At 40.6% G+C, this 27,788-nt stretch overlaps 1 protein-coding gene across 1 annotated transcript; it reads left to right on the top strand.

Moving 5' to 3' along the window:
• The first annotated feature begins 849 nt into the window (after positions 1-849).
• On the top strand, positions 850-27,788 carry PON2 (paraoxonase 2). The gene is made up of 9 exons (XM_081148007.1): positions 850-997; positions 7,251-7,321; positions 16,382-16,437; positions 20,581-20,746; positions 21,269-21,395; positions 22,875-23,075; positions 25,592-25,673; positions 26,406-26,534; positions 27,164-27,788. Exons 1-9 carry the CDS (start codon positions 924-926, stop codon positions 27,320-27,322), a joined length of 1,065 nt encoding a protein of 354 aa, XP_081004133.1. The 5' UTR covers positions 850-923; the 3' UTR covers positions 27,323-27,788.

The raw sequence follows: 27,788 nt of genomic DNA, 5'->3' as shown, positions 1-27,788 counted from the left end.
ACGGGGAGAGAGAGAAGCATCGATGTGTGAGACACATCCATTGGTTGCCTCAAACCCACAACTTTTTGGCATACCAACCAACTGAGCCACCCAACCAGGGCTGGCATGTGCTTTTACTTACTACTTCTTTATAAAACTGGTATTCGCTGAAAATGGGCAACCGTCACATTTTCTGCCTACATACTGTAAGGTGACAATGAAACACTGGCAACCACGAGGAGGTTTTTTTCAGGCATACTCCCTTATCCTATAACTTATCATAGCTGTCCATCTTAGTGGGTAAGTTTCTCTTTTACCCTTTTTTTCTTTATTCATGTTATGGTTGTTAAAGTAAAAAAGAAAGGAAGGGAGGGCGGGGGAAAGGGAAGAAAGGGAGGGAGAGAGAAGGAGAAACAAAGTACCACCCCGACGTCCATGAGCTGCGCTGAGACGAAGCATTACTAAAAACAGGATGTTTCTTAACCTTTCACCTACATCCTGCTATAAAAAGTAGCGATTCTGACTCGAAGTATTTACAAGACGGGACCCAGGACCCTTCCCGGTAATAAGGAATCTTTAAGGCCTTAGAAGTTTCTTCCTGGAATAAGGGGAGAGCGAGGCCTTGGAAGACGAGGGACACGAGGGCGGGGCGCGGGCAGCCCCAGCTGGGGGGGGGGGGCTGTTTGTTGGGCACAGGAGGGGCAGGAACCCAGAGCCCAGGCCCTTTGCCTAAACCGGGGCGCGGGAGGGCGGCCCCGGGCCCGGGAAGGTGTCCCGGGCGCAGGCTTTGCGCTGACAAAGGCCCAGGGCCGGCGAGGGCGGAGCCGCGGCGCCCGGAGCCCGAGCCCGAGCCCAGCCCGCGCCCGTGTCGGTCGGGACGGACGGGGCGGGGCAGCCCCGCCGGACGCGGGCGCCGCCCACCGCGCTCCCCGGCCTCCCGCGCCATGGGGCGGCTGCTGGGGCTGAGCCTGCTGGCGCTGGCGCTCGGGCTGCTGGGCGAGAGGCTCCTGGCGCTCAGGTACGTGGGGCCCCCGGGACGCCCCCCATCCCCCTCCCACCTCCCCTCCCCCGGCCCGGCCCGCGGGCTGCGGAAGGCGCCGAGGCCGCGCAGCGCTTCTCCCGCCGGGACGCGGCCGCGCGGGGACTCGGGCGGCTCCCTGCTCCCCGCTGCCTGAGCCCCCTAGTCCGCCGCCAGCCTCCAGCGAGAATCCCGCACCGTTTGGCCTGAGTCCCGACACTTTCTAGAAAGTTTTATAACCCTTTGCCGCTCACGAAGTTCTGGGCCCCGGGATGGAGAGGCGAGGGCTTTGCAAGCGCGCCCCTCGGGGCCGCCCTCGGTGCTGTGCCCTCGGAAACAAAGTGCTGCCTGGCGCCCGAAGCTCCCTCGGTGCAGAGTCATTTCAGGTCGTGGGCGCTGCCCCTCCTCGTGCCCAGGCCAGCCTGGGTCTCGCTTCGGGCTCTGCCTGTCCGCGCCGCCTAGTTTGCGAGGCTCTAATTTGGGGGCGGGGGGTGGAAGGTCCTTGTGATACTCAGAGCCACAGATCTTCCTTCCTTGTTTCTCTCCCCACCCTGGGGACCCTGAAGCCAGGGTGCCAGCCAGCGCAAGCCTGGGCCCTCTCACAGCTTAGTAATAATGAAAAAACACGGGTGGGTGGACATCATCGTTTCTAAATTACCAACTCAAGTTTTATAAGCCTCTTACAAAAGAATTCCAGAAACACTGAGCACTTCCTGTGCATGCTGTGCTTCTCCTACGCTCCTGTAGTAAGGCACAGTCTTACCCCCTAAGAAGAGGGGAGGAGAAATGTAAAATTATATATATTAGGATGTCCAGGCAGGTACAACCAACCCCTACAGGCTTAAGGAGGAAAGATTACAGTATCCCCTAGAGTTCAGGAGGAAGAGACAGTGGGCACTGTGCCCTGGAGGAGGGATGGCACGCATATGGGATGAGGGCGGCCCTCCCAGGTGGAGAGTGCAGCTTGGGCCAAGGGATTGTGGTGTAGAAGTTTGGAGACTAAACAAAACAATTTGAGGGGAGCACAAAGGTAAGATGTGAATGGTAGGGGGAGGATAGATTTGAAATGGGTCAATGTTTTACAAAATTGAGGCCTACTTTGATAGGCAAAGGGGAACTGTTGATGTTTGTTGTATATTTTGGTATGTTTGGTTTGCTTTAAACAGGAGCCTGTTAAAGCCCGTGAAAGACAATCAGTTGTGCTGGGTAGAGTGAACTTGGAAGGCTGGACTGGAGTGGAGCAGTAGTTCTCAATCCTGGCTGTACATTTGGATCTCCTGGAGGACTGCTGTCTGGGCCGTAGCCCTACAGATTCTGATTCAGTTCATTTGGGTGGGGCCCAGGCATGTGTATTTTTTATGCTTAAAAATTCTGATGATTCGAATGTGCAGTTAGAGTTGGGAAGTACTAGAATAGAGAATGAATAGACATGGAGAAACAAGTTAAGGTATTGCAGTGGTTTGGAGAGAGTAATGGTCCCAAACTCTGGAACCCCAGAAATGGGAGGAGTCTCAGGTGATAGATAACCAGTTTTGAGCGTGACTGTCCTGTAGTTGTAGCTTCATCTGTCGATAAAGGAGTGCAAGGAGGAGGAACAGTGTGTGAGTGCGTGTGTATGTGTTGGGGGTGGAGGATGGCAGTTAGAGTTGGAGGAGGCTCCCCTGCTGGCAGGAGATGAACATGGTGACCTTAATTTTCTGTTATGTAAATTCCCAGCCTGCCCTGCAGAATATTATTGTGTTGGGCGATTTTTTCTCATCTGACCAGCTCTCGGTTTCCAAGGCAAGGCCACCAGAATCCACAAGCTCATTAACTTGTCCCTAAACGCCAAACCACCAGTGTTACTACAAGTTGAAGTTTTCTCAGTTCACAATTTTTGTGTCTTAATCTCAAGGCTTTAAATGGAAGTTCCTTTAAATGATAAATGCCATTGTTGCAAACCTAAGAAAAAGTAAATAAAGCTTATGCACATAGGTACATAGACACCTGATAGGTAATTTCCAATTTAATGCATTTTTTTTTTTTTATAAAGACTTGACTATAATACACTATACTGAGCAGTGGCTTTTTAGAGTAACTTCACTGGATAGTTGAAACCCCAAATCTGCTAATATGAAAACCTTGGGATGACTGATGAGTGGCTAGATTTTGCAAGTAAAAGTGCAGGATGCCCAATTAAATTTGAAATTCAGATAAACAAGAAATCATTTTTTTTAGTGTAAGCATATCCCATGCAATACTTGGTACATAATTATACTAAAATATCATTCATTATTTATCTGAAATTCAAATTTAACTGACCATCTTGTATTTGATCTGGGACTGTATGGTTGTAGAATATCAAGGATCTATTATTTACAGAGTTTGGTGGAGTGCCCAAAAGGATACATAACATTTCTCCTTTCAGACCCTTAGGCTCTATTTTGAAAAGCAGCACGGTCCCATCTAAAGGAATGGCTCTTCAAAAAGCAGGGGGTCTTTTTGGTTTGTTTTTTGTTGTAATCTGGTACCTACTATTTCGTTATTCTGTTCTTAGAGATGGTACTTTGACACTCAAGTTATATTTCTCCCCCAGGGTCCCCACTTAAATTTCAACTTGAATTTCAGATAAACAATGAATAATTTTTTTAGCGTAAGTCAGTCCCAGATGAATAAATGGAATTAAAGTTGTCTCTTTCCTTCTGAACTGTAACTGGCTAAGGTTCCCAGGGGAGGATGGTATAATATACCCAACTTTTCCACTCCTCCCTGGTTGAACAGTAAAAAGGGAAAAAAGAAAGATATCCCCAGGCCAGTTGCTCCCTGTGGCAAAGTACATACCTTGGAGTGAATCATGAGACCTTGAGTACATCACAGATCTATGTGTGGGCAGGAACCCCCCAAACAAGCCTCTGAACATTCTGTTTCTTGCCTGACACCTTTTTTGACAGCTCCCCCAAGAAGCTATCCATTCTGCTTTTGAATACTTCTGAAGTGTCAGACATTTTTCTTAAACTATCATCCTCCTTATCATTTATTGTATGACTGTAGTGTGCCGGTCCTTCTGTCAGAAGTGTCAAAGTTCTTTATATTAAACCAAAATGTACACTTACCGACATTTGGAAGGTAAGCCCTTTAACATTTCTGACTTCATTCGGTCTTCATATGTGCCTTCCTTCCTATATTATACATGGCTGGGAGAGGTTAACCAGTTAGTTCAACAGGTAATTAGTGCTGAACTGTACACTAAGCCAGGTCTTCTGATTCCAAATACCAGTTACCCAGCTCCCCCATAGCTGCCGAGCTTTCTACCATTGGGATAGATTTTTCCCAGCTCTATGTGCCCAAGCACAAATTCTTAGCTAAGTGCAAGCATTACAGGAGCTCAAGAGGTAAATTCCAAAGGGTTTTACAAGTCTGTATATAAAAGATAAAGCCCCTGTTTGTTCACATTTAAGTCTATACTTAAAAGATAAAGCCCCATCAGTGGCTTGTAAATTCAGAGGCTGTGAGATATGGAACAAAGTAATGTCTGTGGTAACACTGTGTTCCAGTTTGCTCAAGGTATGTAGATACCACAGCCTGTTACACCCTTACTGCTACCACCCAGTGAGGCAAGAGAGTAAGTAACTGCCCCTGTCTCATTCCACTCTGGATGGGGCCCAGTGAGGCAAGAGGGTAGAAACACCCCAATCTCATTCCACTCTGGGTGGGTCAAAATACAAAGGAAGCTGGGAAAGCAAATATTTGGCTTGCCCACCTCTGCAATGGAAAGGTTCAAGAAAGAAGGGGTGAGAATGACTTGAGGTTTGTCAGCCAGTAGGGTGTGCCACCCTGGAGTACAGAGGTCCAGTTCTCTACTGAAAGAATTGGAAACTTGGTGGATCCCTAAGGATGGAAGTGAAATCCTCATTTCTTTTATCATAAAGACAAGACATGACTTGATTAATTAGGAGTTACACGGGCCTTGTGTAACTCTTCCGTTTTAATAGCAGGCAGTCTGCATTTCGAGAGATGGTATTACACAACGAAACTAGTTGATGAAGATTGCCCTCTTAGCAAAGTATAATCATCAGTCATTTATCCAAACTAAGTTGACTCTGAGAAATACCCCCTGTTAAACTGTTCAAACACATCTGGATTTTATTTAATCCATATATTTTATCTTTGAAAAAGATAGATGGTATTCATCTTTATCCCTAATTTGCACAGTCAAATGGGCATAATAGTAAGTTGTATAAAACTGACACCTAAACAAGCAATACAGAAACTTGATGAAAACTGTAGGCGTGACATACTGACATAGCTACACCTGGAATCATACAATGTCAGCAGAACCTTGGTGGCCATCTAGTCTCATCTTTATTTCATACATAAAGAAGACTGAGGCCTGTAGAGATTGACTGATTTGTGAATGGTCATGCAGTCTTACTGCTAAGACAGAAACACAACTCTCTCCACTCTTTTCTGAGAAAAATACAAGAGCAGACGAGAGCCCTGCCTCTGTGTGGTACCTCTTAGCTGTAGAACCTCAGGAGAGTTGCTTCACCTCTGAGTCAGTTTTTTCATCTCTAAAATAGGAATAGTGGCATCTACTTCTTAGGGCTGTATTAACTGAATTCATTCAGGGAAATCGCATAGAACTGTGGCAGAATCAGTGTATTTTAGCTATTTTTATTATTCATTTTCTTTTACCACCTATAATTATCAACAACACCATCCTCATCACTAATATTATCACCACTACTACTACATTAAGCTAAATATACTTGTGTTCCCTTTTAAGTCACTCCTGCAACTCATAAATGTAAGAATTGTATTTTTATTGCTTTATTTTAAAATTTTAGTTATTTTTCACTTTTTATTATATATATTTATATACCTATTTTATTCATTTATTTTTTATTGCTATATTGTTTCAAGAAATTTAACACTATTTGAGTTCTATGATTTCAAATACATACTGATTAACACTTTAATTAACACTTTATATATGCCAAAATATATAGCATTTGCCACCAGCTGTTAGTGATTCTGGGTTAGTGATTCTGGGTTATCTAGGTCTGGTTTTTTTTTCTTTGGTTTTGTTGAGAAACCAGTAGCCTGCCCCATACTCAGTGTCTAGAAGTCAAAAGCTGTCAAGGAGATGAAGAGGACAGAGACAAGTGGCAAATTGTCCTTTGGTCTCTTAAATGTGTCGATGCATGAAGCACTTCGAAAAATGTAAACTATTCACTATTGTTAATATTTATGACTATATAAAATAGATAAGGAAGGTGAGACAATGTGAGAAGAATGGGGAAGCCTGTAGTATGTGGCCTTCAAAACAGTACATCCCATGCCTGGCTAGCTTGGCTCAGCAGTTGAGCATCAACCTATGATCCAGAAGATCGAGGTTCGAATCCCAGTCAGAGCACATGCCCAGGTTGCAGGCTCCATCCCCAGTGGGGGGCATGCAGGAGGCAGCCAATCAGTGACTCTCTCATCATTGATGTTTCTATCTCTCTCTTTCCCTCTCCCTTCCTCTCTCTAAAATCAATAAAAATATATTAAAAACAAAAGCAATAGATCCCAGATGTGTTTGCCCAAACTGCTTTGTGACCTACTCTAGGGTGGGAAGGAAGAGGGAAGATACTTCATTAGAGCTCAACACTGTCTCATTATTTCTGCACTTAGTTTTCCTGTAACAATGACAGCAAGTAGTTCTGCCAAAGTAAATGGTGTTCTCCAATCTTCTCATCCCAATATATATTGTCCTAGGGATGGGACCTTCTCCACTTATTCCTTAAAAACTATTTGTGGTGTGTCCTCTGTGTGCCAGGCTCTGAACCATGCCATTGTCTCTTGGCCTCTCTTCAGTCACTATGTTGTTTTGCAGAGGGTGTGAGCATTTCTTGGCTCCCCTGGGTCCTCAGAGGGAAAACAGGGCTTCTGGTTATACACCTGGAGCTCTTCCCACAACACCAGAGCTGTGAGATTTGTGACCGGGGGAGAGGGGGCAGGTGCATATTTGCATGGGACTTGAGTTAGAAATGTTGGTTGAGTTATTGACTTTCTTTTACAACCCACAGTCACCTTAGAACTTTGTGATATGCATTGTTATTTTAACTGCATCTCTGGTGCTGTTTTATGCCCCCTCCCTTTGTCTTTCTATCTTCTCTTTTCTCTGCTTTAGATTTTTCCTGTGTTTTCTGTATGGCTGAAAGCCTCTTAAACCCTTTCTGCAACAAAGCAGGGAATACATTAACAGATGAATTTTTTTTTTTTTAAACAGGAATCGTCTTAAAGCCTCCAGTGAAGTAGAATCTGTAGACCTCCCAAACTGCCACCTGATTAAAGGCATCGGTAAGCATGAGAAAGTGCTTGTTACACACCTTCCATTGTTTGGCCACCAACATTCAAAAACTCGTTAACAATGTTTTGGCATGAAATTACAAAACTTCTTTAGCCAACCTCTTTTGATCTCATGTACCTTGTATTTCTTCTCTTTTATTCTCACTGTAATTTGTTAATTATTTGAATAATCCTTTGTTTATTGTGTGCTTTCTTTTTTTAAAGGATTGTTTTTGTTTTGTTTATTTTGTTTATTTATTTAATTTTTCTTTATTGTTGAAAGTATTACAGATGTCCCCCTTTTCCCCCATTGATCTCCTCCACCCTGGATCTCCCCGCCTCCAGGCCTTCATCACACTATTGTCTGTGACCATGGGTTATGCATATATGCATATAAATTCTTAGGTTAATCTCACTCCACCCACCCACCCCTGCCTTCCCTCTGAAATTGGTCAGTCTGTTCCATGCTTCTGTGTCTCTGGGTCTGTTTTGTTCATTGGTTTATTTTGTTCATTAGATTCCACATATGAGTGAGATCATGTGACACTTGTCTTTCTCTGTCTGGCTTATTTTGCTTAGCATAATACTTCCCAGGTCCCACCATTCTGTCTCAAAGGGTAAGGGATCCTTTTTTTACAGCTGCATAGTATTCCATGGTGTAAATGTCAGAGAAGATGCTTGATATGATTTCAGTCTTCTTGAACTTGTAGAGACTTGTTTTATGTTCTAACATGTGGCCTGTCTTTGAGAATGTCCCATGTGCACTTGAGGAGAATGTATATTCTGCAGCTTTCGGATGAAATCTTCTGTAAATGTCAATTAAATTCATCTGACCTGGTGTGTGATTTAGAGTCACTGTTTCCTTGTTGGTTTTTTGTTTGGAAGATCCATCCAGCAAAGTCAGTGGGATGTTAAAGTCCCTTACTATGACTGTATTGCTGTTTATCTCTCCCTTAAAGTCCTCCAGAAGTTTTTTGTTTGTTTTCAGTCTCTGTGAGTCTTTTGTTCTGAGGTGGGTCTCTTGTAGACAGCATATATTTGGGTCAAGTTTTCTTATCCATTCAGCTACCCTGTGTCTTTTGATTGGAGCATTTAATCCTTTTGTATTTAAGGTTATTATTAATTGGTACTTATTGCCATTTTAAGTCTTTATGCTTATATTTCTCTTTCTGTTTCTACTTCTAATTACAGCAGTCCCTTTAACATTTCCTACAGTGCTGGTTTGGTAATAATAAACTCCTGTAGCCTTTTTTGTCAGGGAAGCTATTTATTTCACCATCTATTTTGAATGATAGCTTTGCTAGATAGAGTAGTCTTGGTTTCAGATCCTTGCTTTTTATTACTTTGAGTACTTCATGCCGTTCCCTTCTGGCCTGTAGAGTTTCTGATGAGAAATCAGCTGACGGCCTTATGGGAGCTCCTTTGTAGGTAACAGATTGCTTTTCTCTTGCTGCCTTTAATATTCTCTTTGTCTTGAATTTTTGGCATTTTAATTATGATGTATCTGGACGTGGGCCTCTGTGGGTACTTCTTGCTTGGGACTCTCTGTGCCTCCTGAACTTGTGTGACTTTTTCCTTCACCAGGTTCGGGAAATTTTCTGCCATTATTTCTTCAAACAGGTTCTCTAACCCTTGCTTACTTTCGACCTCTTCTGGCATTTCTATGATGCAAATATTGTTACATTTCATGTTGTCCCACAGCTCCCTTAGACTGTCCTGTTTTTTAATTGTTTTTTCTTTTTGGGTCTCTGATTGAGTGATTTTTTTCTACCCTGTCTTCTAATTCACTGATCCCATTTCAGCTTTCCCTAATCTGCTATTTATTCCTTCCAATATATCTTTTTCTACTATGTCATTCTTAATTTTCTTCATAGTTTCCATATCTTTTCTCATGCTGTTGAGCATCCTTATGATCAGTATTCTGAACTCTATATCTGATAGATTGCTTATCTACATTTCATTTAGCTCTTTTTCTGGAAACTTCTCTTGTTGTTTCATTGGGGCTTGTTTTTTTGTCTCCCCATTTTGGCTGCCTGTTTGGATTTGTTTCTATGTATTAGGTAGATCTTCTAGGACTCTCAGTCTTTTGGATGGTCTCCGGTGCAGGCCTATGTCAGACGCTGTTTGTGACTGGCCTTGAGTACTCTATTTGAAGCTTTCCACACTCCACAGCTTGTGGTTCCCTCTGCTGGGGCTGGTGTGTTTGGAAAGGACTAAGATGCATTTGTACCAAGATCTGCTTTTCCAAGCCCTGGGTCGAGAACCAAATCGGGCAAAGACACTGAGCACCCAGAGGCTGATTGTTATTCAGTCTTTTAATGAGCCTTAAGCTGTAGAAACTCCACAAGTTGGGGGGGAGAGGTTTTTCCAACAGGGTGGGGCAATTGCTTCCCCCCCCAGGCAAAAGCTGCTTGTACTATAAATGTCTGCCTGAGAAAGATGTCCTCTGCTGTTTGGGGGAATGACTCAGCGAAGGAATCCAGATGGCTTTCCTCTGAGCTCTCTCTGCTGAGTCAGCGCCACTGGATTCTCTTCACACAGCTCTACCCTCTCCACTCTGCCCTCCCTCTGCCAGAGCCCAGGTTGAATGGCTGCACATGAAACTTTGTGTGCTGGCCCTTTAAGAGGATGCCTGCATTTCCAGTTGTCTCTCCCTGGCAGACAGAAACCCCACTGCTTTTCATAGCCAGATGTTATATGGGCACCTTTCTCAGTTCTGGTGCTCTGGGCTGGGAAGCCCAGGTTGGGGTTTAGGCCCCAGAGTTCTCAGTGGGAACCCCCGCCTGGCTGAGATATCCCTCCAAAACTTCAGCTGCTGCCTGTGGGAGCCCAGCCAGCCCTCTCACGCCTCCACACTTCCCACCAGTCTCTGTGTGGTCTCCACTTTAGGTCTTTGGTCATGAGGGTGCTCTCCAGCTAGTTTTTAGTTGATTATTCAGGATGGTTTTTCTATATTTTAGTTGTAATTCCTGTTTGGTCCTGGGAGAGTGTTGGTGTAGCTTCCACTCAACCTGCCACCCTATTTATTTATTATTGATTTCAAACAGAGGAAGGGAGAGGGCGAGAGAGAGAGATAGAAACATCGATTGGCTGCCTCCCGCATATCCTCTACTGGGGATTGAGCCTACAACCTGGGCATGTGCCTTGACCAGGGAATCAAACCTATGATCTCCTGGTGCATGGTATGACTTTCAACCAACTGACCCACACCGGCCGGGCTATTGTTTGGTTTCTTGCTTGCTTAGTGATATTTCTGAACTATTTTTGTGAAGTCTGTATTCTTTGTCATGTGTAGCCATGAAGATCTGTGTTCCATTAGCCAAGTAGTCAGCTAGTAGAGATAAGACAGAAGGAAAAGGAGATATAAAATAGAAAATAAAAATCTTTCAACAAAAATCTCTATTCCTCACTGAAATAACCCCAGAGGCAAAAGTTTTTCTTATTCTCCCTGATATTTCCAATGCACATGCAAACAAATACAGGCATACTTCGGAGATGTTGCTGGTTTGGTTCCAGACCATCGCGATAAAGCAAGTATCCCAATAAAGTGAATGTCAGTCTTTTTGCTAGTGGAGGGTCCTGCTTTTAATTTGGAAAAAACAACATCAGGGAAGCACATACATATCTATTTTTTTCACAAATGGCATCTTAGTATAAGATTATATTCTGCAACCTGCTTTCCTCTGAATGCAGTGTCAGCTGCTTTTCCACATCAGCTCATGTGGATCTACCTATTCTCTTTGGTATTTATATGTACTATGATTCATTGAACCATTTCCCTCTTAATGCACATTTGGATGGTTGCAATTTTTTTGCAGCCACAAACAAATCAGTGGACATCGTTTTATGTATAGCTCTTGCATTTGTTTGTAAGATAAATACTTAACAGTGGGATTGTCATTCAGTTAGCACATCTGTTTAAAGTTTTGATAGTTATTGCTACATTGCGCTCGAATTGGCAACACTCATAAACTCACTACCTCATGTTTATGACCACATTTTTTCCACACAGGGTTCACAGTGCTCTCTTAGCAAAAACAAAAGTGTAGTGATCTTCCTTCATCACACACAGGAAGGCTTTACTTTCATGGACCCTGTCAGTTTCCAGAGAGCCTTCTCCACTTCAAAGTTTCTTTTGGTTCTGTTACTCACCTCTCCTTTACACATCTGCTCCCTATGTGCTCTGTCTCTTTTTTCTTTTGCTACTTTTCTACTCTCACCGGTCCTATCTCTCTTCACCTAGACTCCTTGATTTCTTCCTCCTGGGGCTTCTCTTTGTTTCAGTTACCCAAACATTTAATGGGAGGATACAAACTCAGTATCAGCTACCAGATGGACCAGATCTGTGTTGAATTATACAGACAGTTCTACAACTCAGGTTGTCTTGAATCCCAAGAAACTCAGCATTGCCGCCTGCCTTCTGGCTGCCATCACGAACAGCCTCCTCAGAATTGGTCACTAAGCAAAAGCCAGATGGCATCTGGGAGGGATGTTGTACAAGGTTGGGAGGTCGAGTCAGTGATCTCTAAGGTTACTTTTGCTGCTGAGTTAATAATCGTCAAATTATTAAGCAGCCCTTGGCCTCGTGAAGCCCACCTTCTGTGAATTCAAGTCTCAGAGTAGACAATAGGGCACAGCCAGACGCAGTACAGGACAAACTGCCAAATTGTTGCCGTTACAACTCACTGGGATGGACGGCTCCTCAGAGAAAAACAAGCCCAACAACATTTGTATTCGGAACAAGCATCTGTCTGTGTTTGTGACCTTTATGTTGTGATGTGTGTGAGCTGCTGTCTGGAATTGGAAAGAATGAGGAACTATGTCACCTATGGCCCCTCTTGTGAAGTGTTTAATGCCTCTGGGGCACTTCAAAAAGCAACGAAGCGAAGACGATGAGTGATTAGAAGCGCATTTGGGATACATTTTTAGATCTAATTAGAATTGTGCCTTTTTTTCTTTCTTTTGGCTTTTGCTTTGTGGTTAGCACACACTCTATGAATATTTGTTGAATGCGATGTTAGCGATGCATAATGGTAGTAACAGCTGGTGCTTATATGTTTTTAACAACAGTTGCTTATTTGGGGGCCTTTGATTACAAGCAATAACAATGCGCTGGGCATGCTTTGCGATTTAGGCAAAGGCAACTTCTTACGCTATGCAACGGAGATAGAGAGGCTCTCATTCTTAGTTTCCGCTTTGGAAACTGGGGTAGCCATGTACTTGAGGCCGAGGGGTCCCTCCAGGAGGTAAGACCACTACCCCAGTCCTCTTCACCCTATCAGCGCGCACACACACACACGCACGCACGCACACACACACACACACACACACGCACACACACAGCAGTGCTACAGTTGCCATGACTGGAAATGAACTCTTTGCAACTCTTGGGTGCTTTATTTATATCATAGCATAGCATGACTTTCTATTTTAATAAACAGCAATCATCTACCACATATCATACAGGATATTTACTGTCTGTGGGACAGAAAGTGAGTTCACGATTCCATTTTTTGTATTCCCTCCCAGGGTAACTTACAGACAGAAACTAAGCTGTTACATACCCAAGATTTGGCATGGTATCAATATCTAAATAATAAAAATTATAATGATAAGGACTAGTTAACTCTATTTGAGCCTTGAAAGTTTAAAACATTTTCTAAATGTTTTTGAAAATGCTGGCATTTAGAGTCACAGACTTAAACAAAATTTTGAATGTATTGTCTCCCTTCAGTGAATTAACGATTGTATATACTTGGCAATCAAGACCTTTACAACAACTGCTGCTTGGGAGATTTTTTTTTTTTTTTTAAACCATTAAAATTTGTAGCCCTTGTCATTAAGTACTTTACCGTGTGCCTATGAGTAGGAAAACAACAAAAACCCACTTCTGTGAAATAACAGATATTTTTTCTTTTAAGATTCAGAAAGATTATGTAACTTTGCAAATTCTCTTTCTAATATCACTCTCCCAAAGTGATTAATACACATACCTGACTAGTAAACGAAAAAAGTGGGGAGAAATAGGCTACCTTACCTATTGGATACTTTATCAGGTATGGCAGGGGCTAATTTGCTGCTATAAAGTTATAATAAGTAACTCAGAGAAGAGAAATCTATTTCCTCTCACATGGCAGCCCAAAGACAAGCACGTGGCTTAGTGATTAGATGACCGCTGTGTGTGGTCATCCCGGGACAAAGGCTGATGGAGCAACACAACTTCATGTTGCTTCCATTTTGGTCCAAGACTAGAACTCTGGTTAGTTGCTATTTCCCAGCAGGAAGGGGAAGAAAGAAAATTTACAAGGATATTAATTTTACTTCATTTTACCTAGTAGTTGCACACGCCTTGTACGGTGTCATCCCTTTAACCTGCACTTAGACAAATGACCACATCGGCCAGCAGGAAAGGGCAGGAATTTCTGAAGCTCTGGGGCCATGTGCCTGTAGCTGAGCAGGAAGAGGGGGACTGTGGCTACTGGGAGCAGGTGGCCGTCTCCCACACAGACAGGTAATTGCTGGCGGGACGAGAGGGGACAAAGATGAGACGTGCTGAGCTAGAAGACCGTCTAGAGAAAAGGGGCTTTGAAAGGGGTTTTAAAGAAAAGTACAGGATCTGAATTGGTGAAGATCTTGGTGAGAGGCATGGAAGCCAGCATTTTTGGGGAAAAGCCAACATATGGAATTGACTGCAGTTGAATTTACAAAGTGAAGTGTCTGTAGAGAGGAACCAGGGGATGGTTCTGACAGAAAATTCATTAAATGCTAGGTTGTTGTTTTTTTTCTATGTGCTTTTAAGTAAGAACAAAAGGATTTGAGTCCCAGCTTTCCAGTCTGTGATCTTGAATAATTTGCTTAACCTTCCAAAGTCTCTGTAGTCTCTACTCTAAAATAAGAGATAATGTTATTGCATCTTAGGGTTATGAAAATTATATGAAATAATATATATAAAGTACTTACAAGGAGCCGGTTACTTGGTAAACAATATATGTTAGTAGCTAGTACTATGACTAGTACTACTTTCATCACGGAGAAAAAATTTCTCCAGCTTGACTACCTTTCAGTAATGCACCAGAGAGGTGATAGAGATGATAAGAGATAATAAAAGCCTATTGTAGTGGCTGTAGAAATGACGATGGGGAAGTAAATCTGGAAAATATTCTAAAGGAAGTTGCAGAGAAGACTTTTTCTACCCTTGGAATTTAGGCCATGGGATTAAACATAAAGAAGTCACAATGTAGTTGAAATGAAAATATCTTTTAAAAACATCGCTCTTTCTTGATTATTTAGATAATACTATTATTTGTAGAAAAATTTAAACACAGAAAAGTACAAAGAAGAAAATGAAAATCACTTATAATCCTGCCATCCAAAGAAACCTTTTTTTCTATATCTTTTTTGTGTGTAAGCATGTACACATTGAAATTAAATAGCCTTAAGTAATTTTTCAGGATCTACACAAATTTTAATTGAGCGCCTACTAAATAGATTCAGAAAGCAAAACTTGGACTAGAATTCCATGTGTGCGTGTGTGTGTGTGTGTGTGTGTGTATGTTTGTGTATGTATAGGTTGTCCCAAAAAATGTATACACACTTTCAATAATTATTAATTCCAGTGTTTCCTTCTTTTCAGATTTAACCCATTGGAATTAATAATTATTCAGAACGGATATACATTTTTTTGCCACATCCTGTATAAGTGGCGTCGAGTTTCCCTGGTCCCTGCTTCTTACCAGTTGAGAACAACCATGGGACTAGAGCCTAGTGGTTCTTAACTTTTTGGGGGGTATCACAGACCCTTTTTGAATCTGCTAAAAGCACTGGACCCTTTTCACAGAAAATTTCTCATCTGCACATACAGAAGACATTTTATATTACATAGAATTTCAAAAGATTCATAGACTCTTTGAAACCCATTTTGGCTCCTTAGGGATCCACAGACCCCAGGTTAAAAGTTCCTTCACTATATCATGCGTAAACTGATACATCTCTCCTTTCTAAGGAGCAGGCAGATGGCTCATCTCTACAGAGTGAGGTTCTTGGCATTTTTATTTTCTTTTACTTTACTATGTTAGAGCCAGCAACACTGGAGACAACCAGTCAAATGCAAACTCATGAATCAAAACCAAAACGGCGAGGTAGATGCTATTTGTTTTTTGACAACGTAAAAATAATCTTGGAGAAATCCTATGGAAAGGTCTTGAAAGGGAAGATTGGGTTTTGTGGGCTCAAAGAATGTGTCATGATTTGGCTTAATCTAAACCATTTTTATTCCTCTTTTCTCGTGTTTGGGTCTATTATCTGTCTGCGGAATTTACACAGTGAGACCACTGGGAAGGTCGTACGTCTAATTATTTGCTGTGCTGTGTGGAGTGTACAGCAGACAATCAATAAACAATCAATAGTAATTGTAGTCTGCCTCAGAGACAAGCGTTAGAAGCTTCAACTGGCTTAGGTGCCTGGTATTTTTCATTAATTTTCTGTTGCTAATCCCCCCCCCCCCCCCGCCCCACTGTAATTTAAAGCCTAAATTTAAAGATTAAACAGAAAGCTTTCTTTGCTCATGAGAACTAGCAGAACAAGCAGGCATTGTTTTTTAAAGAGGGACTGTGCAATCCCAGGTGTTTTATCTCTGTTAATGAGAGAAATGTCTGTGTTTGCTTCAGATTGAATGAGCAGAGAAAGGGACAAGGCTATTTGCATGGTTAAATGGCCAGGAGCCCTTCATTTTGAAAAGTAATATTCCCCTGATGTCAATTACTTTTGTACAGACATCTGGATTTTATCATAGGAGTGTGCAGATGTCAACTTTTTCTGTATTATCGCTGGAAATGTGATGCTTACTTGACTTTGATTTCAGTAAACATAAAATATCTAACATTTAAAGTCAGAAGTTCACTGCAGGAAGGAATTTAGACTGACGTTTGTTGAGGAGAGTAGTTTCTTGGAAAAAAAAATTGGAACCATTCCTAAAGATGGAGACACTGATACAGTAAACAAAGTCCTAGTTATGCTCAGTTTAACAAATAACAGAATTGGAACATGACATTTATCTATTTCTTGAACTTGCAGAAGCTGGAGCTGAAGATATTGACATCCTTCCCAACGGCCTGGCTTTCCTTAGTGTGGTGAGTACGTTCTTTCTTCCCCAGTCTCAGTGAAGGAGACACAAGGGGGTTGGATGGGGCTGCCAGAGCAGTAACTTATGCTTTAAATTCCTCACTTTTAAAAGTATGCTCTGAAAAAAAAAAGAAGACAGGTCAAACAGGATCGTGGAAAATTTCCTCAAACTCATCTGAATGCAGAGATGAAAAGGTCTTTATCTATCGATTCACTGTTCTTTATGTCCTTACTGCATTGCCCTAAAATATCCCAGTGCACTCTGTGTTTTAAAAGTTTGTGATGAAATAGGATATTTGGGGCATTGTTGTGAATATTCAATACTACATTATACTGTTTTAAATACAGCGTCTACCTTTCTTTCCATTGGATATTCAGTTTGAACTAATATTCTTGCTGTTATTTATTTATTTTCAAACAATATACCGACTTTCCCAGACAAGGCCAGAGTGTTTCTTTCTCTTCCCACCGAATGGCCTATCATAAGTAGAAAGTGATCGACTGAGCTTATTTATACCCTTCACTGCACCTTAATTCTTATAAGCTGAAAAATAGTAACCTCTGCAGGCATACATTAGCAAGACTTTAAGGTTGATTGGCCTGTGTGACGCTGGCCAGCCTGTGTCAATACCCATTGCAATTGGGAAACTGTCTAAGTGGGCCGATGGGGACGTTCTGACCACCTTTCTTCCCTGGCTGTGGCTGAAGTGAGGGTGCTTGGCATCTTCATGGGGTCGTTTTTCCTTAAGGACGCAGTATCCAGCTTTGAAGGCAGCTCGTAATTCTTTCTCCTCTCAGCATCCATCATTTTCAGGCTCTGAGATTCAGCAGGGATGCGAAAAAGTTGGAGATGCTTTAGAAGAGAGTCACAACACTAATAAAATAGTTGTCAGGCTTGGGAGAAAGGTGAGAGAACTGAGCTTAGATGAGAATGAGGTTAGAGCGATCTTCAGGCCCCTGTTGGTTTTTATATGAAAGACAGTGAGCAGCTGGTTGTTAGCACTGAGGGAAAAAGGAAATGCTGTGGGCTTTGGCAGAAACACCAATGTTTATATTACATTTAAAAAATGCAGTTGTAAAAAAAGTTTTCTTTAATAACCTACCCAGAATGAGTGAAATGATATTTCTAGTAGGATTCTGGGTCTGGTTAGAAACACATACTTGCACAGATGCCTATAGGCTTAGGGAAAAAACACTAGAACTGCTAGTCAAAATTACTCATAATTAGAGATGCAAAAATCCAGAGTAAAGTAGAAGGCAGTTGCTTTTTTAATTTTTATTTTTTGAGAAGGAAGTGTTGTCAGAGATTTGTGTAACCCAGAACACACTTATTTCAAGATTTTCTCCCCAAAGGGATAAATCTGAATTTGGAGGAGTGAAGTCTCCAAACACATAAATCTATAGCTATTTCAGCTGAGGGGCCTATTATAGCCACAGTGATCTTACAACAGTGTCAACAGAATTTCCCCTTTTTTTCTGTATCCTTCCTTGGTTATATGACTTTCTTTTTTTTTCAAATTTAGAAACAAACCCACTCTATTTCTTTAATTTACTCAGTGTTGTTTCCAGTATTTCCCAGAACACACTCCTTTCTAAATGAGTAACTCATACCTCATGTCAGTTGTTTCTCCTCTTCCAGCATGTTAGCCCATCCAACCCATTTTATTCTGTAGTTACGGGTTTGAGGGTCACCTCAAAGCTAACATCACACTTAATGAGGAATTGGACGACACAGAACAGACTGTAAAAAAAATTTAAATGGCAGTGTGGATGTACTTAACACCACTGAGCTGTACACTTAAAAATGGTGAAGATGGTAAGTGTGTATGCATTTTATTATAAGTGAAAATAAAATTTTTAAAAGGAGGAAGAACAGATTTAAATGTTAGAAAGAATTAAAATAACCATGAATAGTCTTCACCATCCCTGGTAGAGCTTCTTGTGTATGGAAACCATGCTCTTCCTTATGGGATATTGATAAAGAATAGAGATTATTAGCCACTGAAGTGGCACTGCCATGTAGCAGTAGTGAGCATAATTCTGGTTTATTCTACTTACCTTCCCTGCCAGCCTTGAAGTTATATAAAATTTTAATATATATATATTTTTAATTGGAGAGAATTTCTCTCATTTCCAATTTTGTGCATAAAGTAAGACCTTTTTTGGTACTCTTAAATTTGCATAAAATATGACTGAAAAGATTTCAAAGAGAAAAGACCTTGATTATTTCAGTGAGTGCTGAAAAAACATTAAGTAAAATTCAACACTCATTCCTGATTAAAAGCTCTAGGAGAACTAGAAATAGAAGAAAATGTTCCAGAAACTACAGCAAACATAATTCTTAGTGGTGAAACATTAGCTGCCTTCCCATTAATGTCCCCAAAGAAAATGTCCCCCTCAAAACTATAACCATCAGCAGTCTACTAGAGTTCTTAGTAACCCAAGAAAACAAAAAAAATGTATATGAAGTGGGAAAAAAAAGACAAAACTGCCATTATTTTCAGACAGTGTGATTACCTTGTTTTTTAAACAACCCAAGAGATTCAACTTACACACTATTAGACATAAGAGAAGAGTTCAGTGAAATGGTTGGATTCAAAATGAACATATAGAACTCAGTCGCTTTCCCATGCACTAGGAAAAAACAAATAGAACTGTAATCATCATCATCATCATCATCATCATCAGGGTTTATTCAGAACAGCAACTTAATCTCCATAATGTTTACAGAAAAATAAATGAGCAGAACTATTTAAGCCTACTGTGTAAAAATAAAGCAATGAGTGTGATATGGGGACTTGCCTTATGTATTTTTTGCCATATTTATCTATATCTCATATCTTATGAATTAAGCTATAGAGTAATTAACAAGTGGCATACGAATAAGCATGAGCCCCTGACAGACCAGTATGTAAACAGGAATCGAGGACGTGATAAAGGTGGCATTTGGAATCAGCGGGAAAGGACAGACCGTGTGCCATTCACTGACCCAGGCCTTGGGTTCTAGCAGTGAACACATGAGACAGAGTTCTGGCTCATGTTCCAGTGGGGAGAGATCAACGGTGTGTCAGAGTGGCAGCACTTTCACAAAATATATAAAGTAAGGTGAGGCAGAGCGACAGCCGTGGTGAGGGAGGGGTCAGGCTGCCGTTTGTATTTGTGTGTATGTATATGTCAGATGGCAATAAGTGACATTTGGTACAGATACAAACAAACTGAGTGAAGGAGCCTTAGATATTGGGGGGCAGGGAGGGTGGGGAGCATTCCCAGGCAAAGGGCACAGGATGCATGAAGGCCCTGAGGTGAAGGGGAGAATGTGCTGGTTGTTTGAAGAGCGTCGATGAAGCCAGAACGGCCAAGGCAGCTCCAGTGAAGACAAGGGAGGAGGAGGTGAGGGCACAGAGCTGGAGTGTTTGGGGTGGGGTGGGGTGAAGGAGGGTGACCAGGGCAGATCATACGGGGCCCTTAGACCACTGCGGGATTTTCACTTTTAATCTGAGATGGGAGTTTTGATCCGTTGTGTGACATCATCTGAGAAAAGTTGGATGTTGATGTGAGACTAGATTTCTGCGGGTAGTTAAGGACAGAGGCAGGAAGGCCGATTAGGAGGCCGTTGCCGTAACTGCGGTGGAGGTTTGGACCAGCGCAGCGATGGAGGAAGTGGTGAGAGATGGTCACCTCCTTAGGAAGGGATATATTTTCAAGGTAGAGTCAACCGGATTTGCTAATGTCTTGGATATGGGGTGTGAGACAAGGAGGGGCTTCGTGACTGACTCCATTCACCAAGACTTCTGGCTTTGTAGAAGCAAAGTGCAGGCTGTGGGCTTGAGGGTCAGCAACTAACATACAGACATTCACATGTCCCCACCTTCAAGTTTACCTGGTGTCTCCCAGTCCACCAACCTTCTGGCTGCCCTCTGAAGAGACTGAACCCCCAGTCTTTTGCCTCAACTCAGAAAAATCAGCTATTGTTCATCTTTCAGCTCCTAATTATTATTTTTTCTATTGTCTCCTCTCTGCTTTCTTTGTGTTTGTAGCTTTATGCCACCACCTTTAACCAGAGTCTCTGTTTATCATTTATTTATAGTTCCCACTTTAGTCCATAAAAATACTTAAGCCTTTGTATTTAACCTTTTCTTCTGTTTTGAAAGGGTCTAAAATGTCCAGGACTCCACAGTTTTGCGCCAGACAAGCCTGGAGGAATACTAATGATGGATCTAAAAGACGAAAACCCGAGGGCATTGGAATTAAGAATCAGCCGTGGGTTTAATTTGGCTTCGTTTAATCCGCATGGTATCAGCACTTTCATAGACAGTGGTAAGAGCTGATGAGCTACCAACATTAAGAAACTTATAATGGTTTGTAAATGACTGTGGGAAATAGATTCAGATCATACCTGTAGTAAGAGAACAATTAACTTATGAATTATTCCTGTATTTTTCATACAAATAAGTTGATTATTTGCCTCTTCAGCTAACTGTAAATTATGCTACACTTTGAAATTTCTAACAGTTAACACCTGAAAGAATGTTTAGATTTCATGACCTTTTTATATACCTATGATCACTGCTTTATATTTCTGAATTAAGCTATAAACAGAATATTCATGAATTCTGTATGTGGAGTGGGAAACATTCTTTCTTAAAGGTCAGGGGACCAATGATCAGAAATAACACCAGACAAACAGTGATGGGAAAGTCAGGGAAGAAGAATGATCTGTTAGGCCATCTAACAGCTTAGACGTTTAACCTTTCCTTGCCTGTGGTATTTAAATGTCAGTGTCTGCCTGGAGGTCCTATGGTTGTCTTATGAATTAACTCTGTTCTTTCAATTTTTCAGATGACACAGTTTATCTCTTTGTTGTAAACCACCCAGAATTCAAGAGTACAGTGGAAATTTTTAAATTTCAAGAAGAGGATAATTCTCTTTTGCATCTAAAAACGATCAGACATGAGCTTCTTCCAAGGTACTTAGTTCGTTTGTTCATTCTCAGCATTTTCAGATATTCCTCATGGTGGCACCCAGAATACACACACATACACACACACACGTACGTGTGTGTGTGTGTGTGTGTGTGTGTGTGTGTGTGTGTGTGTGTGTGAGGTTTCTTTGTAGAGCGGGGAAAGTTGATGTCCCTCGTTATAGTAATCAGTGTTCTTGGTGGACTCCCTTGAGAAATGATGAAATGTTAGATTACAGGGGAGATGCTCTTCAGGGCCATCATGGGAGTAGATGACAATTCTTACCGTTTTTCCTGCTGTCATCTTCCATCTCGGATGACTCATCACCCGACTAACAATAATACCTGTTCTCTCAAGGGACAGTAGCCTGCTTTATATGGAGTTTGTATGCTTTGTGCGGGACTAATATAAAGTGCTTTCACAGGATTAGTGGTAGCTGTGAGCTAATGGCCCTACAGACGTGGAGGGATTCAGGTTGGAAGTGGGTCTCTGCTACTTCAAGAACACACAGCTGGTTGACAATGTGACTAAGAGACTCGTGTACCTCCAGGCTCTGCTCAGCTTGCATTAGCCTACTGCTTCTTTAAAGTTTGAACTTGATGGATATTTTTAATTTCTACTTCCCTATCTAGGGAAGCATGTAACTTCTAATCATTCTTCTGGAAATGCACTTCATAATAAATAGGAGCATAAATACCACCCTGGCAGCCTCTGCATGACGGAGCTCTTTCAGAACGAGGGGGCCCACCTACCCCGTAGCTCTGTTTTGTATTTAACAAAAGAGAGAGCAGCTCTTTCAGAAAATTTTGCATTGGGTAATTGGAATTTAAATTTAATAACACCCTTGCCTAACTGGTTTTAAAAATGTAATTGTTTTTAGCATATAAATCTCTCACCTGAAGCATTGTACTATGGCAATTTCATCATCCATCTCTCTGCAAGTGTTTATTGAGTGCCTGTTCATTCTCGGCTGGTTGGCTTTGTGAGTCAGGTAGAAATTGAACAGTCAACCTTAGTTTGACTAATAACTATGCGGAGAAATCAGGAAAATCCAGCTACTGAGTAAATGGAAGCTAGGCAAATGTTAATGGCTTTCCAACAAGCTCACCAGCCAAGGAGGCTCTCTCTCCAGCTCTAGGCTAAGGATAGCTGTGTGCCCACATATTATTGTTAAACCCTATATTTTTTCTGTCAAAAAACATACTGTTGGCACCAAGACCTTTTATCTCTTATAATAATCCTGCCTTAATTGCTAAATAACCTGTCTTCAGATTACCTGGTACCATACAAAATTGTTCTTTGGCAAATGATTTTATAGTAGATCACATATGACGATAGCCATGTGATTTTAGCTGAGCTTTTCCTGGGGAACCTCTTACCAAAAATTTAAAGCATATATTGTTTAAACCTTCTGGGTTCCTAATCTTTAATATGGAGACCAACTGGCTCTTTATTTTTTCTCACATGTTATTTTTCTCTTTCAGTGTGAATGATATCATAGCTGTTGGACCTGCACATTTCTATGCCACCAATGACCACTATTTCTCTGATCCTTTCTTAAAGTATTTGGAAACATACTTGAACTTACACTGGACAAATGTTGTTTACTATAGTCCAAATGAAGTTAAAGTGGTAGCAGAAGGATTTGACTCAGCTAATGGAATCACCATTTCACCTGATAAAAAGTATGATCCCTTATAAAAGTGGCTTCATTTCTTCTCAGTTGTGGTCATGAGCCAAATTCTTCACTTTTGTTTTCCCGTGTGGAAGTAGCTTACTTGATATTTTTGGTCTATTATCTATATACATATATATAATATTATATATTAAATATTACATAATAAGTATTATGTAATACTCATATATTATATGTGATATATGGTTAAATATGTATATGTAATATATTATGCAATTATATATACTATATTTATATATTGTATGTTTGCATACAATATCTAAATTTGGGTATATATCATTGTAGAATCTAATTTTGTAAATAATTTTTTAATAAAATGAGATATTTATATATACATATCAAAGTATCAGCGAGGTGTTCCCTTTTAAATAAATATCTCATTATATTGGCTGTATATTATTTCATTATGAGGATGATTCTAAACTAATGTAACCAGTTCTCTCTGTTGATGGATATATAGTTTGTTTATTTTTTCTTCATGAGAACCATTTTATATTTCTCATTTACCACTTAAACTTATCCAGATATTTTTTAAGGACAAACTCCCGTGGGTGGTATTATAGTATAATAGTTAAATCATCAGATTTGGGAGTCATAGACCCAGGTTCAGATGCTTGCTGACTGAATGTGATGCTAAGGAGCCTCTTTGCACATTTGTACAAATAGAACAACCCCGTAAAACAGACCTGTTTGCTCAAAGAGTGAGCCCCTTCAATATCTTTAATAGATATTGTCAAATTGCCTTCCATAATTGCCTTACTATTTTTATATGTCCAACCACAGCCTATAAAAAGGATGTTAAATTCTTTAGCTTTCCCTTTTACTGCCTTAGCACTCTGAACAATTTAAACTATTACAAATATAACATGAAATAAATTTGGCAGTCCTTGGAAACTAAATGTCTTTATTTTCATGACACAATTTCTTCTTTCTTGTTGATTACAGAAAATGAATGTGTAATCATTTAATTTAAATTGTCTATCACTGATCCAATGTAACCTCTCCAGCCAAATCTATTTTTCTTTGCAACTCTCATCTTTCTGAGAGTCAAACTTTGCAGTCATTCAAGCTAAAAAATAATAATAAAAGGGGCTCTAACTTTAATTCCTTCTTTTGTGCTATTCCTTTCTAAACAGTGAGCAAGTCGTGTTGGTTCTACCTGTGCGTCTGTCCCCCACTCTCACCCCCTTTCCTTTCCACTGACATCTGCCTGGGTTAGTTTCTTACCCTCTCTGGCTAGAGTGTTAGACTTTCTTCCAACTTGTTTCCAGTCCACTTCCACTTTCCACCACTGTTGCCAATTTTTCTTTCTGTATTCCACTAGCCTGTAAGAGCCTCCAAAAGAGGGAGCTCTGTCTGCTTCATCTTGAACTCATGCTGAGCACTGCCAGGTGCAAAGCAAATGCTCAGTAACTGTTGAATGGGACAACCATTTATTATGCCTCTTTGTTATTCTAAAAATTCAGTGGAACCCAATTGCTTATTAAATCAAGGCAGGCAAAGGTTGGAATTTCTTTAATAGACTAACTCCGACCTCCCATTTCTACTGTTTTGATACTTTCCATGCTTTAGACGAAGAACTCTTGTTTTGCAAACATGCTTCTCTCATTCTTGCCCCTTTGCCTTGGCTCACGTTTTCTTCTGCCTTGAAGGTGTTCTGTCCTCATATCTTCAAATCCGGTCTCTAGTTTCATATCACCGCAGATCCTCCTTCCTTTGTAAGCCCTTCTGTCTTCTCAAAAGTTAGATATTTCTTCAGTCTCTAGACCTGCACTGTTTCTTATGGTAACATTCATGCTGCATTATTTGTTTAATGTGTACAAACCAGTCTCATCATTCCAGTATACTATAAACTTCTCAGGGAAAAGGCTTTGTCTTTTTCGTGTTTCTGTCTGTCACAATACTGAGTTCATGGCTTTACACATGATAATTGCTCAATAGAACAGTTGCCATGGAACAGTCAGTTCAATGAGTGAAATTACCGTAACGTCGTCCATTAATTCACCCTTTAGATAGATTGTTCTGAATAGATGCTTAGCTCTTACTCTTAAAATTCTCAGTGTTAGTAATTATTTTATGAAATATTAATGAGTATTAATAAATATTGTAGTTAAATGTGTTCTGTTCTGTACCATAATATGTAAATGATACCCAGAAATACCAAATTATATTGTGAAATGTAAAAGCTTTTCCTCTGAAGCCAAACATCTGTTTTATTGTCCTTTCAGTGGCAAATATCACAGACTTTATATTCAAAATGATGTCTTATATTAGTTTTCCTTACAAACCTTTTGAAAAATAATTGAACAACTCTGATTGTTGTAGCAACACTGAATTGATTTTGAAAGCTTACTTTTTAAATAAAAATTGACCTTTATCAAGCATTGCTTGAGGGCCCATCATTGATTAACTTCTTGGCGGGTTATTAAGATTCATTCTTGCCTCCTGTGTTAATGAAGCTCTGTGTTGCCATGGAGCTCTAACCAGTGTGTCCTTTCTGCAAAGGTACATCTATGTCGCTGATATATTGGCTCATGAAATTCATGTTTTGGAAAAACAACCTAATATGAATTTAACTCAACTGAAGGTAAAACATTTCTTCTTATATATAAAGTCAGCTTTAATCTATTATACTTTGAAATTTCATAGTTATACTATATCATAGCCATACCTCACTTAGAACAGAATACGGATGCCAGTGTTGCTATTCTGGGTTTTTAAATATCACCACCTTTTAACCGGCCAAGCCTCCTGTTCCAGCGGTCATGAGACTGACTGTGATTACGTGCAGCCGTGGGTTGGGAGTGATGTTTGCATCAGATTTAAAGCCCATTCTGACGGCACCTGATGAATTCCAGTAAGAATTTTCACAATTGAAAAGACTAATAGATGAATTCTGAAATGAAGATTTATGCACACTGTCAGTTCTTTCAATAATAAATGAAGGTAGAAATTGGGTTCCACACCATTATTATTTTCTTTCTGCTTGGCAACACATATTTTAGATTGATTAAGGATTTCCTGTTTTGCTTTGAAGGAGTTCTTTGAGGTAACTGATCACTGTGCATCTTTTAAGGGAAAAGAAGTTCATTTTTTTAGAGATTGATTAGCACCCTAACTTTCTTAATTTCAGGAAAAATGAAAAGTGACTCTAAATCAGTTGATTAGATTTATCTGAAACAATACTGGTGTTAAAAGGGTGGAAATGGGGAGGTATGTGTAATTTCCCCACATGCATCGAAGCAGGAAAGGTTAGCCCTGAATTATTTAATCAAGTTTCTCATGTCATTTAACTATTGGCATTTTTTTCATTTGGAAGGTACTCAAGTTGGATACACTGGTGGATAATTTATCTATCGATCCTTCCTCGGGGGACATCTTGGTGGGCTGTCATCCTAACGGCCAGAAGCTCTTCATTTATGACCCAAACAATCCTCCTTCCTCACAGGTTTTTATAGTTTTAGTTTTTCAACCTTAATTATTCAAGTCCTTTTGAACTAATAATACAATAAACTGTTGTGGGGATGGTTTGTGTAGTCCTTTTAAACCAATAATACAGTAAACTAATGCAGTGGTTTTGTAATTCCTTTAAGCTAATAATTGGCAGAATTTCACATTGCTCAAATACTTTTAGCAGGGTAATCTTTTGATGTATGAAATTATGGTGGCAGCTAGTCAAAAGGCATTTTTATAAAGACATGTGGCCTCCCTATGTGGTATACTGGCAATTTTTTAAATACCTGGCTTGTCGTCAGCTCACCACATGACATGGCTTTTGTTCAAGCTAAAGTAGTGTGAAGGTAGGCACATGAGTGTGGAAGTATTCCTATTAATGCTCAATTACTGTAATAACACTAAATCCTGCATTGGCATGAAATAACTAGATGGTGTAAGAAAGTACTTTCTTTGAAGGTTCAAGAAAGTATGTTAATTTAAACATTAAAAAAGGTCAGTACCTGCTATTTTTCAACAGCATGTCTTCTTAATCATGGTTTCATTGTGGAAGACGGGTTTTTGGTGATGGAGTGACGTGGGCGTGTGGTGGTTCTGTAGTAATTCTCTGTCTCTCCCAAATAGGTTCTCCGCATCCAGAATATTCTGTCAGAGAAGCCGACAGTGACTATAGTTTATGCCAACAACGGATCTGTTCTCCAGGGAAGTTCTGTGGCCTCAGTATACGACAAGAAGCTGCTCATAGGCACTTTGTACCACAGAGCCCTGTACTGTGAACTTTGAATTGTACTTTGGGTATGCAAGTGTGCTAAACTTCTCTTAACAATTAATGCTCTATGAATGGCTAATTCTGAGGGAATTTAGCCAGTAAAGTTGAACCAGGAATGCATGACTTGTATAGTTAATTTTATTTCAGGAAGGAAAGGCCCCTTTGGTCCTTGTAGCACTTTTAGCATAAAAGGAAAAGGAACCGTTTTTTTCAAATGCCAAGTAAAGGAGGGAGAAGAAAGCTGAATACACTTTGCACAAAATAAGCCTCACCTCCTTGCTCCAACTGCCAGAGCATGGATTCCACTGCATCGGGGTAGATCCTATTTCCTTAAAATGTGAGTGACCTCTGCTCCATCAGTGTGACCACTGGGACTGTTCGGAACTACTGATAGATGACGTGTGTGGATGTTTTATACTTACATCATTGTTTACTATTAAAGCGTTGGAGTTATATTAAAGACTAACTAAAATCCTGTAA

Source organism: Miniopterus schreibersii, assembly GCF_964146895.1.
Source record: "Miniopterus schreibersii genome assembly, chromosome: 9".
NCBI classification, from domain to species: domain Eukaryota; kingdom Metazoa; phylum Chordata; class Mammalia; order Chiroptera; family Miniopteridae; genus Miniopterus; species Miniopterus schreibersii.
This window is presented reverse-complemented; position numbering and strand designations above follow the sequence as displayed.